The sequence below is a fragment of the Poecilia reticulata genome, linkage group LG2, assembly GCF_000633615.1.
Source record: "Poecilia reticulata strain Guanapo linkage group LG2, Guppy_female_1.0+MT, whole genome shotgun sequence".
Taxonomy (NCBI): Eukaryota; Metazoa; Chordata; class Actinopteri; order Cyprinodontiformes; family Poeciliidae; genus Poecilia; species Poecilia reticulata.
In genome coordinates this window covers 18491291-18506961 of record NC_024332.1, presented here as the reverse complement: position 1 = coordinate 18506961, position 15671 = coordinate 18491291, and the positions used below count along the sequence as shown (strand labels likewise).

The 15671-nt window shown below is 35.6% G+C and overlaps 1 protein-coding gene across 2 annotated transcripts in view; it reads left to right on the top strand.

The window, feature by feature from the left end:
* The window catches only part of uxs1 (UDP-glucuronate decarboxylase 1), a 35640-nt gene that overhangs the window by 10783 nt on the left and 9186 nt on the right, over positions 1-15671 (top strand). For both annotated transcript variants that reach the window (XM_017303432.1, XM_017303430.1), the window contains 4 exons: positions 1543-1723; positions 4508-4612; positions 7843-7902; positions 13741-13862. In XM_017303432.1, the coding sequence (XP_017158921.1) occupies positions 1543-1723; positions 4508-4612; positions 7843-7902; positions 13741-13862 (468 nt within the window). The remainder of the gene's footprint in view (positions 1-1542; positions 1724-4507; positions 4613-7842; positions 7903-13740; positions 13863-15671) is intronic.

Sequence of the window (15671 nt, the reverse complement as noted above, 5' to 3'; positions counted from 1 at the left end):
TAGACTTCTAGTTTACGACAAGGTTGTTTATTTCTGTAATCTTTTTGGCCTAACTTTTGAAAAGCCTCACATGGCACTGATGCTGCACATTTTAGACCTTTTTACCTAAGACGACAAGCCTCATCCAGTGTCCTTTTTTCAAGTAGCAAAGGAGGAAAAAGGTTGACATTTTGGTGAAAAAGTAAAAAGTACAGCATAAACCTTCTTCAGAATAAAAAAAAAACATCTTGTACGTTTAAACAACATAGTTTGGGGGTGTGAGACTTTAATAGCCAAGATAATATGTTTGGACATCAATAGACAGAAACAAACAGGAAATACTGATCAAATGTAAATGTAAAATGTGTAAAAGTGTTCAAAGGACTCAAAATATGGCCAGTTTTTATTAGCCTGTAGATTTTATCCTTCTGGATAATATCTCTGAGCTCAACCAGCTGATGCTGTGTAGAACAGGGCCACAAGGTCATTTTTATATTTGGACAAAATGAAGACATTAAGGACACATCCTGCATCAAACATCCTGCATGTGCTTTCAGTAGGGAATGTGAATGTTTGCAACATGTCCTGTTTTTCTGACCTTGACACAGGCTGCCTTTCAAAGGTTGAATCTTTCAAGTGGTTTCAGTCAGAAAGGTTTTGAGTCGAAGGGAAACTGATATTTTCTCCTGTTCACCACATGCAGTTTTAGGCTTTCTGCTAATGATCAAATAGTCTGSCTAACTAGAATATGAAAAATCAAAATGCCTGTTTCTTTTCAGAGGAGAGTATTTCTCATGTATTACTAAAAATATGCAGAAAAACTGTCAAGTTATTCTATTTYCATGTTGGGAAATACTATAGCAAACAGGTAAAGGACATATGGAGCCATTCATTAAAAGCAAAACTTGTATTTTGCAAAACTCTTCTGAACCACCAGGTTTATATTGGTTACCATGGAAACTGTACGCCAAAGAAAGGGGGGAGGTTGTGGACAGAAAATGAAAAGTAGTTTTCAAAATAATAGTAAAAGCAGTAAAAGCAATGCACAGATTAAAAAAATCTTTGAGCACCGTTGTTTCTTTGGACAACTTTGACTGGTCCAGTGGCTTTAATAGGTATTGTACAACACGCTGTGTGCACACTATTGAAATCTCTAACATTCAGAAGCATAATATGTCTTTCAGTCCAGGGTTAGTCACCTGTACATGTATTTTTATGCAAATGCATATTCTAAAATACAATAGGAAAATACCAAATCATGTGTCATTGTTTAGACAGACGGAAGTGATTTATCCAGGATGGTAGAAAAATTGAACAATAAACATTTCTTTGGGACTAATGGTTTACTTTATTTTGATACATTCTTTTAAAACAAAAAAGATCTTAGCTTCCAAATTGTTGAAAGTAAAATTCTGCAGCTGTTTTATGTTTTCATAAAATTATTGATCTGAAATTTCATGTATGTTTTTTTTTTTTATTGTTTAATGCAGGTTGCGTTTTAGTGTTTTCTAATTGAACTGGCTGATATTAAGAGACATATCTGTCTGGTTATTCCTGCTCTAGATCACAGGAGGGGCTGGRTTCGTGGGTTCCCATCTGACTGACAAGCTGATGATGGATGGCCACGAGGTGACCGTGGTCGACAACTTCTTCACAGGGAGAAAACGAAACGTGGAGCACTGGATCGGTCACGAAAATTTTGAGCTCATCAATCATGATGTGGTGGAGCCGCTTTATATAGAGGGTGAGAAAACGCAGGCATGTCATGATGTATTTGACTTCACTCTACTTTTTGCTCAGTTCCTTCCTTTGACGTTAGATCATGAAGCCAAATACTCAACCTTTATAAACTTTATGAAGAGAGAAGAAAAAAATCTCTAAACAGTGAAAGACAGCAATTGAATCTAATGGCAAGATGTACTATTCATTGACGTTTAATTACATAGCGTTGTCTGATTACTGTAATTTTGTGCACCTAATGTGTTTTTTTTCTTGATGAAAACATTTAATTTGAAACCCTCAAAACCTTGTATAATTTCTCTACTGATTCATGGGTAATTTTCCTTCTGTTATGAAAATAGTCACCATTATTATTCATCAGTGACCCTCCTTTCATAGTAAATAGCTCTCTGTTTTGTCAAAATGCTCCATAGAAGCCGTCTTAATGTGCAAATTGACACGAGATTAGAATTGTTGCATTCATTTGATCTCTTATGTCAATTTTTGAGCAAGTTTTACCAACAGATGCATGTTCTTTGTACCTTTTCATGAAAGTATTCAGTGTAGGAGCATGTTTTTTTTTCTCTCTCTCTCTCTTGATCTGCAGCCTTTGCTTCCATGTCTAAATAAAACTCACTTCACTGCAGAAAGTGACAGTGGGATTTCTGCAGCCTCCATTTCCTGGCAAGCTTGAGCCTTTATGGACTCCCAGTTGTTCTTTAGCATCCAAACAGATTTTCTTTCTTTTAAGGGAGAAAGTTGGACTCATATTGAAGATATTTGGACACAATKTGGTGTTTCTTAGGAGATTTATCCAAAATACGCAGGAAAAAAGWAGTAGTCATGGAATGAATAAAGCAAACTCACATTAAAAGTCTCTAGATCAGCCGAACCTCAACTACATTGAAATGTATTATCTACACTTCAAAGTTCAATATGGAATTACAATATTTATCTAAATAATGTGGATGTTAACCGTGTCTGATCATTGTTCTGTAAAAAATATAAGAGAGAAAAGAGAGATGTTGAATTTTGTGAAACACAGAAAATGTTGCATTTGATATCAAAACATTCTTACTTTATAGCTGCAGTGTCACTTGGCCAGGCAGAAAACCTTTACAGGGTAATAAAGCGAAATTTCAAAAGGCCACAAACTGTTTAGTAAAATAAATAAATGTAGCTTACAGMTACAGMTACATTTAAGTCTGTTGTTTACATCACATCACAACCCAATCAGTYTCCAAACTGAGTGAAGCAGATTGTACTTTTCAAGTCCGCTCTGCAAATTGCCTGAGTTCAGAAATATCTCYGAATAAATMAGCTGTTGTTTTTGAAAACAGCTTTGTTTTTTTGACTGCTGTGTAATCGTCAGTGTCAGTAAGAACTAAAAGGACGTACAACACAGCCAACTGGGTGAAGGTTTGCTATGATAAATAGTTGGTGTTTTTTTTTTTTTTTTTGGCTCAGATGGGTTGTGCACCTTGAAATGTCTCCCAGGATTCACTCATGTTTATGATGAGAAGACCTCGGCCTACCCCTGTTTGAATAATTCAATGCATACAGTATAAATGATGCAGCGTTTTTATGTGGAAACTGTCAGTCATGATGAATAAAATATCTCAGCTGATTTAAGTTAAATTTACTCGCAGTTGAGAAAAAAAAATCTAATATATCAAACAAGTTTCCTGCTGTTCCTATAATAGTTCCCTTGTGTGCTTTTGGCGTAAAACKTATGCAGGGACTAGCAGTGGAGAAATGACTGGGAATTATTTTAAAATGTCAAATCAGAAACTTTCATTAGAGAACAGATGAAATGAGGGAGAAAAACTAAATGAAGAGGCTGTTTCGTTTGTTATGAAACTTTCCTTTCTGTTCATGACCTTTAGCAAAGCTACCAATTCTTCTGGGTGATTGTTTTTATTTATTTATTTATTTTTATTCTTGGCAATTGTCATCAACCCCTCTCTTTAAAAAAAAAAGGATAATGCACATAGTTAATTAAATTCAGTATCATTTATCTAAATGTTGGCCAAACATTTTCAGGAAATAAAAAAGCAAAGAACATTTTACTGTTGTTTTCTGTTACTGTTTTCTTTCTTAGTTGTTGATTTTTCACAAGTTTTTAATTTTGACAAAATGTAGTTTATATAACTTTCAGAAATTATGTGAACTATGATCATGCTGTGATTGTATCTTTATCACAAGAGACAAAAGTTATTAAACTGTAATTTAAAAGGTTAGTTTAAGTGGAACATATTGATTTATGCCACTCAGTAGTTTCTATTTGTTGTCATTTTTAATTCATGTGAACTGGTAAAGCATYGATGTAAAGTTTMTTGAAGAATAAACATTACTGTTCAGATCTCAGTCAGTTTTAGGCTGAACAATGATGAGAGAAAAAACYGTATTTAGTTGACGTCACCTAGGAGTYGTGCTTTTAGACCCAGAAAATCTTCTGCTTTTCTTACCTGCAGCTTCATTTTTTTCCGTCTGCTTGGACTCAATGTATGCCCTGGGCTTTGTTAAAGCTATGATGAAACTGAGAAAAAAGAGCAAGTAAAGATGTCGCTAGATTTTTCTTYAGCATTGGATATAAAAGATATTTTCAACATTACCTTGGCTTCTATTAAATAGGCATTTCAGAAATGTTCCTGTTATTCTAATTCCTCCTTGCTGTTGATTTGAAATGCAGACCTCAAAATATGACTGCCATGCAAAGCACTGTTTTCCTGTTTTTATTTAAAAAGAAAAATAAGGTTTCTATTAGTGAAAGGTGAGATGATTCACTGTGTCTCCTGATCTTTCGCAGTGGACCAGATCTACCACCTAGCGTCTCCGGCCTCCCCTCCTAACTACATGTACAATCCCATCAAAACACTCAAGACGAACACAATTGGTACTCTGAACATGCTCGGTGAGTAACCTTGTTTGTTTGACTTCAGTTTTTAAAGCTTATCATAATTTTGGACAGTTAAAGATTTTTCTGTCACTTTTTTTTTTTTTTGCATTTCTACATTTTAATTTTGAAGTTAACATTTTTGCAAACCTTCAAACAGGCAGATTCTGACTTTGACCAAATCTGACTTTTCCTCATGAGAATTACATAAGCAACAGTTTTACTTGGAAAAATATGTTTGTCTGAGTCTTCATTGAAAGCTCTTTTCAAATTCTTACCTTTTCTTCAGCAAAGTGCAAGGTTACATGATTTACTGTTTAAATGGGAAATTACAAAGGAAAGTATTCCAACTTGCTGCATAATTAGATTTTTAACATTTTAGCAAAAGAAAACGTCAAAGCTCTTTTGAAATAGCTTAGAATCCCAATATTTAAACAATATCAAATTCATAAGTTTGCTTCAGATATTACAGCAAACTTTCATGTTTGAGGAGTAAAACTAAACTGCTGATTGTTGGGGTCGGATTATTGTTATTTTGTCGTATTCTCAGACTGAATTCCTTTTCAACACTAGAAAATGGGATTCATTGTAATTGTTCTTTCATAAATGTAACAATGTAACACTTTGAAAAGGCTGAGATGCATCTTCCGTTCTTTGTTTATGTATTTAATATCAATTTTCTGCTTTAGCATGCTTTCAACACAATAGCTGTGTGGTCCAGGCCAGCAAAGTGCTAAATCTCCTGCTGTATAGTGGTGGTGATAGTAGCTGAGAACCAATTAATCAAGTTTCCTGTGACAATATATGGAAATTGCAAGTATTTCTTCTTAATATATTTACACATATAAGTTTTCAATGTTAATTTTTTTTCCAGAATTGATAAAAATATCATAAATATTAGTGTGATAATACATATTATTTTACCCTTTTATACATATTTTAGCCTTGACAAAAGTCATGACATTTGACTTTAAAAATGCTCCATGTACAAATAGAATAGAACAAAATATTGCTTTGTTTATCCCCAAGCAGAGCAATTAGGTTCGTAAGTGTATTAAACCTGTTTGTTAAATAGATTTGGTTCAATGTTTTGCTCAAGGTGAATATCAGCCACTATCAGCCAGTAAATCGAGTCCATCTTGTTTTCTCAGCCTCTTCCCCCCCCCGCTATCATCATTCTCCTCTTCATCACACTTCTACTCTGACTCATCTCTGAAAATCTCCCCTGAAACTGAACTGTGTTTTTACCACGCCTATATTACATTACGGAAAACAGGCTTAACAATTTTTTTCTATTTTTTATTCGTGTTTAGTTTATTTTTTGAGAGTCAATGTTCCAAAGAAAAATGATAACAAGTCTGACGCAGATGTTCAGGACTCTGAATGTGATGGAATAAGGAGGAAGTGAGTTTCTGTGGAGAGCTTTAGCCTTGGTGGATTCACATGTACTTCTACTTTACTGAATGTTTTAGCATTGTTTCTTAACAGCCTTATAATTATTGTATTTTGGGCAATTTCAAGGGCATTGAAATGTTTCACTAGGTGATTATTCAGCTTGGCCTAATAGCACCTGATGAGTTGTTCCACACTTCAGATTGGTGAAGCAACACGCCCAACTTGGAAGTGAATCAAGGCTATTCAAGGGCAGTTTTTGTTTCTAAACACTCCAACATTTTCTTTATGATGCTGAAAGCCTGCAATATCTTGAAAATTTGTCCTCTAAAACCTCAATGTTGTACAGTTAATGTATGGCCTGTTAATGCTTTTGAGAACAAATTATATATTTATTTGATACAGACAGTCTTTATTTATCCTTTATGTTCTTTTACCAGCTATTTGTTTTTCCTGTAGATATAGTTAATCCATCCACATGGCTGTTCAACAAATATTGAGTGAAAATGTTCACTTCTCACTGCAATGCTTAAAAGCTATACTAAAATCAATATTGCAGTGGGCGTGTTTGTGTAGGAAATCAAAATAGCTGAAGCCCTTTAATCAGTAGATTTCATTTTGAAAACCTCTGCATCAAAGTATTTAGAAAAAAAACAAAAAACAAATCATTGCTCAAACACTATCATTGACTGTCATCTACAACAATCACTGTTGATTGTTACAGTAGCATCTGTTATTGTTCAAATTTAGATGATGAAAAGTGAGTGTGAGCAGCTCTGCGGATGTTTCAGATGATTTAAGGCTGAATCATGTAGCCAGAAGCAACGAATGAGCCTTTCGGACACATGCTGTGCCATTTAACTTTTTGTCAATATGAGAGCAGAGAATTTATTCGTATTTCATGAATATAGATTGCTATGAGTCACACTTTTTATTTAAGTAAAACTGCTTCTGGCTCATTCAGACAGTGAATTGAGAAACATTTCCTATTAAAATAAGAAAGCAACCTGAAAAAAATCGCTGCAATGATTCATGAGTATGTTGGCTTTGCATGGGTCTGTGTGGAAAAATGAAACCTTTACCAACCTGTCAGAGAATCCAAAGGTGACACCAATGAAGCCTTACAAGCAACCAATGTTGATTGAGGAGGAGGAACATCTCAAAGATCTTGTTCTAGTAAAACCACACCCCTTCATCTGAAACCCTCTTTGTTTCTTTGTGAACAACTAGAGAGAACTGACAAAGTTATCAACATTACTTATTGAAATCATTATTCAAAACCACAGAACAATCTTTCTTTCACCAGCTATAATTACTGTTCATGTCATAAATCACTTAATAAAATGACTAAAACTTGTTTAAACGAACTGTTTCGAATAAGAGAAAATATGTACATAAAAACATCATTTTACTTTATGTAAGGCATTTTATCTTTTTTTTTTTTTCCCTCGGCAAAAATGGTCACAGTGTACCGTGATGAAGTATTCAGGTCAACAGCTCTACCATTTACAGTGCAGTCCTAAATAACCTCCCTAGAAAGCTGAATAAACAAGTGCACCTTGCTTCATGAGACAGTAATGACTCAGTGGACGAATACATGGCTAAATGATGCCAAAGGCCATGGTTGAGATAAAAAAAGACTTTAGTTGAATGATGAAATGGCTTCTATGACAACAACTTCCTTTAGCGCAACACTCAGGCTTCATTAACATGAGCGAGCTAACTCAAAACATTTTGCTGTCTGAATTCTGATGTTGGATGACATTTTCTACATTGTGTTGTTTTGTATTTAATATAGTGCAGTGTTACTTTACATTTCAAGTTGTGTGTTTTCTTTGTGCTGCTTCGTCTTCTAGGGTTGGCAAAACGAGTGGGTGCAAGACTTCTGCTGGCCTCTACATCTGAAGTTTATGGAGGTACGAAAGATCAAACTGAAATGTGGAGGCATGTAATTTATTCACAAAGGTTAAGGAGGCAGAGTGAGGATATTTGAGTATATTAGCATTTTGACAACTATGTAAATGTTCTTGAAGTATCGTAGAAGTTTTTTTTTCCACTTCTGAATTGAGTTGGGATCATATTTTAGTAGCATTTCTGTTATTCTCTTTTATTTAATTTGTTTGATTTGGGTTTGTTTGTTGTTTGAGTTTGTTTTTGCTTAATACTCGAATCATCCATCCAGCCGTTGTCTTAATCCAGCTGGAGATCTGGGCCTAACTCCACTGGGCGAGATAAAAGGGTAAACCAGGTTGCAAGTCCAATGCTTAAACCACTAAAATCAAAAAAGTGATGATGAAATAAAGGGCACACAGAAAAATAAATTAATTTAATTTGTTTTAGCGAAGTCAACTAAAGGTTGGCTTTATTAGATCAACTGATGACAGAACGAAACATAGGTTGTTTTTTTTTCCCAGATAAAAGGGGAATTAATTTTGTTGAAGTGAAACCTCATACTGAGACAAAATATATTTTACAGACTGCAGTAGTAAGCTTATTGAACTCCTAATTTAGCAAAACGACTAATGGTGAAATTATCACTTTAGATTCAGCTATTTTTGCAGATCTTCAGCAGCAACTGGAGTTGTAGGAACAATAAATCAACTCAGATGAAAGTCGGTGGAAGAGATTTTTAGTTATCTCTCAGGCTTTGAGGGAATTAAAAAAAGAAAGTTTTAAATTTACTGAAACCTGCAACCTTCATGGTACTAAATCAATCATTTCCATAATAAGCTAATACTACATTTATTGAATGCAGTCTTAAATTGATGCAGAATTTCTAAACATATTGTACAATACTCATGTAGTAGATTTAGAAAAAAAAATAGATTTATTTTATCAGGTCAGTAGTCAAGGCTGGTTCTTCTGAGACCAAGGCAAGGAAACAAACAGCTGGTGTTGAACCTCCCAACCTTGCTGGTTAGGATGCGGTTTTCTAAAGGAGTCATCAATGATTTTTTTTTTTTAAATTAGATTTGTCGTAGATTTCTTACATCTCATATCAAATGCTGTCAAAACACAAATATGAAGAGGAGGTTTCAGAAAGCCCGACAACGAGGCTGTAATCTGTTTTCAGACGGATTGATGCTGCTGCTTGCTTTGTCTCTTCTGTCTGTGCGCTGTCTGTCTTTTTTTTTTCACACCAAGACATTTGCCAGTTCGGCTTATATGAAGAGTGAATGTTGTGACAGCAGGTGAAAAAGCTAAATGGTGTCCTGTGTCAATTATGTGAAAGTTAGCAGCTCTGTCAGCAACCATTGTGCACCTAACAGGGTTATCTGTCGAGCTGTTGATGTCCAATTTTAACATACATGAAGTCAGCTTTTGTTCAAAAATCTGACAAACCTGCAACATTAGGCATACTTTAGGCCAAATAATTTAATTTAATTGAAGCAAAGGCTTTAACATTTTCTTTGAAAGACAATGAACTTGAAACAAGGGCTTGTTATTTTAGATTTTGGACCATCTTTTGTGACTCTATTTGCCTTTCAGCATTGAACTGCAGTTTCCAGGGACCATCTATGTGCTTGATGTAAAAAGACACTTGTGTGTGTTGTATTAATTGGTTTACTAAAAAGTCTAAACACCTTGTAAAACTTGCACAAAAATGAGACTGTGAAAAATAGTTTAAAAGATTTTCCACCCTTAACCTTTCTTATCCAATTCACCTGCAGACGGGTTTCAATACATGAAGGCCGAACGTATGAAATAAAAAAAATCCAAGCCTTGCTAAAATCCTCTAAAACTTTTGCACAGGGCCGTTGCGACAAGGAAACGGCTGCTTGGAATAGGGACAGTGTGCAGAGGATCTGTGTGGATGTTTTTGTCGTTTTGCTTCTCAGGGATGGAAGTCTCTTGCAGCGGTCTGCTCCTGTCGCAGTGGCTCTGAATTATTTTCTGCCATGCTTGCTATCAAAGCTGATTAAGGACGGCCGGATCGCCGGCGATCTGAGTTCTGAGTTCAAATGCCGGTAGAATTCGAACCACGTAAGGTAGAGAATTTTTTTTTGCATATAAAACCGTAAGAATTTTACTTACTTTTCCGACAATCCACATGTCCCAGAAGCGCTGCATGGCCGCAGTACGACTTCACAGATTTATAGTAAACGGAGGAACCAAACACATCCATATAGATGGATATCCATTCGCTATATCCATCTATATGGTTTTTAGCAATCACTTCCTGGTTTGGATCTCCCATTCTCACATCGACAGCATAAGATATCGTGAGATATTTTCACAGGACTTCATTTCCCGTCTGACTTTATTTACGGGTACAAAATGCTGTACCATACACATTGTGCCACGTATACAGCGTACCTGCACCACCTATGAGGAAGTGGTGTACAAAACAAAGCCACGTGTGCTGTATACGTTTTTTTTTTTTTATAGATCTTTATTGAGAAACAGTAACTGCACAAACAGGACACAAATAGCATACATTGTCGTAAAATGTCCGCCACAATATACAAAGTCTATATGACACGCACATTTCTATTCTGGCTTTGGATAGATGTTATAAACTTGGCAGTATGTGGAAAAACTAACTTCTGCAAAAAATCAAAATACAAGTTCTATGGTTCAGAAGGCCTCTGTGCAGCTTTTTGTATTGACAAATTTGGTAAATAAGATTAGGAAATTGTTATATTTGCAATATATTGGAAACAAATTATGACCCGAATTACGTTTTTGGGATTTTTCTTTGCAGTTTTTAGCATTTTATTTAGTTATTATGGATTAATAACATATAAATTGTGAAAGACCTGGATTTAAGGATTGTATTGATGTATTGGTTATTGAAATGCTCCAAATAATGGCTGTGCAGCWTCCAAAAATGTAAAAAAAAAATAAGCTCATGCGAACTTTTATAATTCTAGCCCTAAAACGGTTAATAAAATGAGCTGCAATAACTTAAATGTGAAGTTGTTGCACTGGGATGTGCATTTTTACCCCAAACATGGTGAAACATGCGAGCTGGACAAGTGGAGAGGCTTTTATACTTGACCCTTACATTATTGGTGCAGTGTGCTCCAAAGAATTAGCACACATAGAGGTATCGTATAAATGTCACAACACAAAAACTAATCAACACAGAACATTACCAAAAGAACATTATACCCACAGTGAAATATAACTTTTGCAGCATTAATATCTGCACTTAAATTTTTTTTCAGACGAGTGGGGGTTAYGAACAGGACAACATACCAGTGGTTTTTGTGCCAAGTCATTCAGGAGTCTGCTAAAAAAAACAACAAAAAAAGGGATTCTATTTTTCTGCATCATAGTGAGTCCAGTTGTAATGTCCAAGCCAACAAAAGAATGACTTCACGAGGAGAAAATGTTSGAATGGCCTGGACGGTCATTTCCTAAACCCATCAGAATCTGTGCGATTACCTGAAACTGGACAAGAGATTCTTGGTACATTTTTGTGAAGCAAAGTAGGAAAATATCTCCAGGTCAAGAAGGGACATAACAATGAGGTTTGAATGCTGAAATCAAATTAAAATTATGCCCTTTTGTCTTTCATTTGAATTAAGCACATGTATAGTATAATTATAAAACACATAATTAAGCCATAATTGTAATGTAAGGCCTGAAGGCCAAAGATATGCCGTAATTTCTGCTTTTCCCTTACAGCACTGGCAGCAGCTGTGGTGATGTGTTGTTTTCCTTTATAGAGGCATACTTTGCAGTACAACCACGATTCAATTGAACTATGATTTCCTGCTTGTTGAATCAGGCATGCTAAGTGATTAGATATTAAATTAAATGAATTATGATTTTTTTTTTTTTTGCTAAGGTGAGAGATCATGTGAAGTAGAAACCTGTGTTTGATTGTGGTGTACTAATTTTATTTTTCCAAATTACGAGCATTAAAAGAATCTAGTCGAGCAAAATGCACAAAAATAAATAAATAAAACTTTTGAAGCTGTTGCTTCTTCCATCCAAGAAAGTCTTCAAGTYCTCTGATCAGTAAAGGTGAAGAAGCTGTTTGTTGTAGTCTGACTGTTCTCCTTCAAAAGGTTTAAGTCCTCAAGACAAAGATGAAGAATAGTTTGAATTCCTTGCTTTCCAAGGAGTTTCCAAGTATCCAGTTAAGCCAGTGGTGGAGAAAGGAAAGAACTGACCTGCAGTTCTTTAAACCTTTTGTYTCCAGAAGATCTGCTCTGACCAGTGATGGGAACAATGGCAGAAAATAAACTGTTACTAACAGCATTGCATTTTTCAGTGACAAGTAATCTAACAAATGACTTTTCCATCGTTGCAACGTTGTTTTCCTTACTCAAAGTAAAATGTGGCACGCTGCTCTAATTCAGCACATAGAAGATCAAAGCAATCTTCAGGGGAGTGAGAAGAATCGCATATGTGCTGCCAATTGGCTGAGGAAGAGTAAAGTAGTCATCATAAACCAATCAGCAGCAGACTTGGACGGGCGTTGACACACAACCAGCGATTGCAGTGAGCGCACATAAACAAAGCAGACAGAAAAAAAAAAAAACAATGTTGTTCTTATCAGTTATGAGCAACTTGAATCTCACAAATCACCTCTCGGTATCCAGATGCTTAAGCAGAGCTGATCACCAAGAATGACTGTGTTGATGGCAGCAGACGCAGCCTAAACCCCGGCAGTGAAATCAAGTGAGCTTGATTTACTGCTGCAGTGCAACCACAAGATTAGTGCGCATGAAAAGCTTGATCCTAAAACTTCCTCTTAGATTTTTTTTAGATGCAGCGTCAAGAATAAATATGTTGGATTAGTTAGATTTTTCATTTTGTTCTGGGATTTTGAATCAAGCTGTACTGACGCTTTCTAAGCTTTACTAATTAAGGGTGCACGTTCGATTATTGCCGCTGTAAATCTCTTCAATGGTAGTAAAACGGTCTTTGTGCATGATTCACAAATTTATGAAAGATATCAATCAGTTGCTTTAGCAAAAAAGTATTAAAACGGCATACCTGGGACTCCTTATGAGTCACTAAATCATAACCTGGATCAGTTCCAGGAGGCAGATGTAGATAAGGAGAGGGCAGCCGTTTAACGAGTGTGATCTGTGAAACGTTGCTGATTGCTTAATTCATAGAAGGAAGAGGGAGGAGATATTCAGATGTTTTCTGGTAGAAGTCCTGATCAGTCTTCTCGGATAAACCAGCGAAATAGATTCTCTATGAATTATGAGGTGGGTTTTAACTCTGCAGGCTTAGGGATGTAAGTACCGCAGAGGTAGATGGCTGGTTCGGTGTTGACCTCCCATAGTAGGAAGTGAGGATTAGCGATTCAGGGAACCTCTCAGGTAAAGGAGTTATAGGGGAGGGATGCAACACCTTGCACAACAACACAAGGTGCAGCACACCAATCTAACAGCCTTGTATTCAATTTATTTGGTTGTGCCTTCTTTGTTTTTGCAGTCGGGCATAAATGGTTATCTTCAGACTGATGGCGGGATCAGTTTGAGTATTTTGATGTTGGATTACAGCAAGTGCCTCTAAGAAGCATCTTGTTTGTGAAYGGATAACGCAATTAAGCATTCAGACGAAAAATTATTTTTAATTGCTTATATCAGCATTGGAGGCTGCATACAAAGTTGAATTCCTCCGAGGTTCTTTTAGTTMATCTTTAAACACTTTAAATTTTCAGTATRTGTCGAGTAAACATGTTTTTCTTCTGTAGAAATCAAGAATTGAACGAGCCTCTTTTATGTGTTTATCTTAGTCTAAATTAAAAAGATCTAAAAATTTGTCTTAATTTTGTTTCCCAGATCCAGAGGTGCATCCCCAAAATGAGGACTACTGGGGCCACGTGAACCCAATCGGTCCCCGAGCTTGCTACGACGAGGGGAAACGTGTAGCAGAGACGATGTGCTACGCCTACATGAAGCAGGTATCGCAACTCATGTTGGCTCCTTTTTTTTTTTTTTTCCAAAGTCAGGCTAATATTTATGGGCAGAAACTGTCAGCTCCTGATGCTGGAGGATAAAGTGCCATCTGTGGATTTGGTTGAAATTGTTTTTTATTTTTTGTGGACATATGGAGTATGGTTGAAAATTGAACAGTTTGGAAAGTTGTCAAAAAATTAATTGTAAAATGTGCAACAGCGGTGTCACTTTCACAAGCTCATGAGCAGCGACAGCGTTAGTTGTTTTGAGATCGAATCAGTTATGAACTCATGGAAAATGATGATGCACAACCTTCAAATCATTTGAGTTTTATGTAGAGCCTTTTTGATAATGACCTGAGTGACGGCAGCCTTTCATGATCAGATATGACCGACTCCTTTTGCCTTTCCTTCAGGCAGGTGGTATTTATTTATCTATTCCTGTCTCCTGCTCTTCCTCAGCTGCTCATTATTTTTTTTCACACCTGCTAGAAATATTCTCGGAAACAGCTGCCCTAAAAAAAAAAAAAAAAAAAAAAAAAACCCAGCTGACAGTCGGGCTGTGAGGATGGACAAGAATATCGCACATCACATCTACCGCCTAGTCATATAATCAAAAGTCGTTAACATTTAAAACAGGAAGATGGAGCGGAGGCTGAAAAGGCACGACTTACACGGCTGATTTAATTGTATTATTATTAGAATGATAATACATATTCATTTTTTAATGATTGCAATTTATTTTCCCCCCGTTATAAATTGTGACTATTGATGGTTTTGCTGAAAGGTACTGACACTATTATTTMGTTGTGCATTTTGTGAATATTCTTCCATCACAAAGATATGAATAAATTTGATATTTTCACATGACGGCAGGTGAGGCATCGCCTAAAGCTGCCTGACTGAATGTCGCTGGGTCAGAAATCTCCAATGTGCGACAGTAGAGTTACATGTGGCTCTTTAGACCCTCTATTTAGGCTCTCATTAACTTTGGAAAAAAATACCACCAAAAAATTAGCAAAATTTTAACATATAAAGGTAATTTCACAAATTTGCTTCCTGGACGAAGAAGATTGTTTTTTTTTGTTTGTTTGATTTTTTGCATTATTTTTTTATATATAAAAATTGAATGTCTCAATGGAAACATGTATTGACCCTAAAATGAGAGAAAGAGTTCTTAAGTTTGATTTCTTAAAAAAAAAAAAAAAAAGGTTCCTGTAATAGTTTTTTTTTTTTTTTTAATAAACATAACATGTTACTTTTGTGGCTCAAAACAAATGTTTAGTTTAACTGCAGTAAAAAATTGCCCTAAGGTTTAAACAGGTTTCTTAGATACTGTTGTTTTATTATATTGTGCAGTTTGAAAAAAATGTTGCTTCTCTATTATAAATGTCATTTTTTTCCCCCCTAAACATTTTGCTGGYGCATAAAACTGCGGTAGTTTTAAGGTTAGAATATCTTAACTCCTTAAAATTATTTGATTGAGCAAGCTATTTTTTTTTTACATTAAATATAAAGAAGAGGTGGACACGACCATAATTGTCATGTTTTTTTTTTTTTTATGGACTTTGAACATTTTCTTCTTGAGCATTTTCTCTATTAGAGAAACTGCAGCTGCTTGTTGCTGGAGCCACGCCTGGGCTGAAGTTGGCTTTAATGACAAAGATCATCATTTACACTCAACATGTCTACAAAACCACTTGTCAGTGCTTCCTCAGCGTATTCTATTTACCGTGTCCTTGATCTTCAACGTATTGAATTTCTTTGCAAGTCAGGTCTTATGAATTTCATGATCTACATTTTCAAGAGAACGAT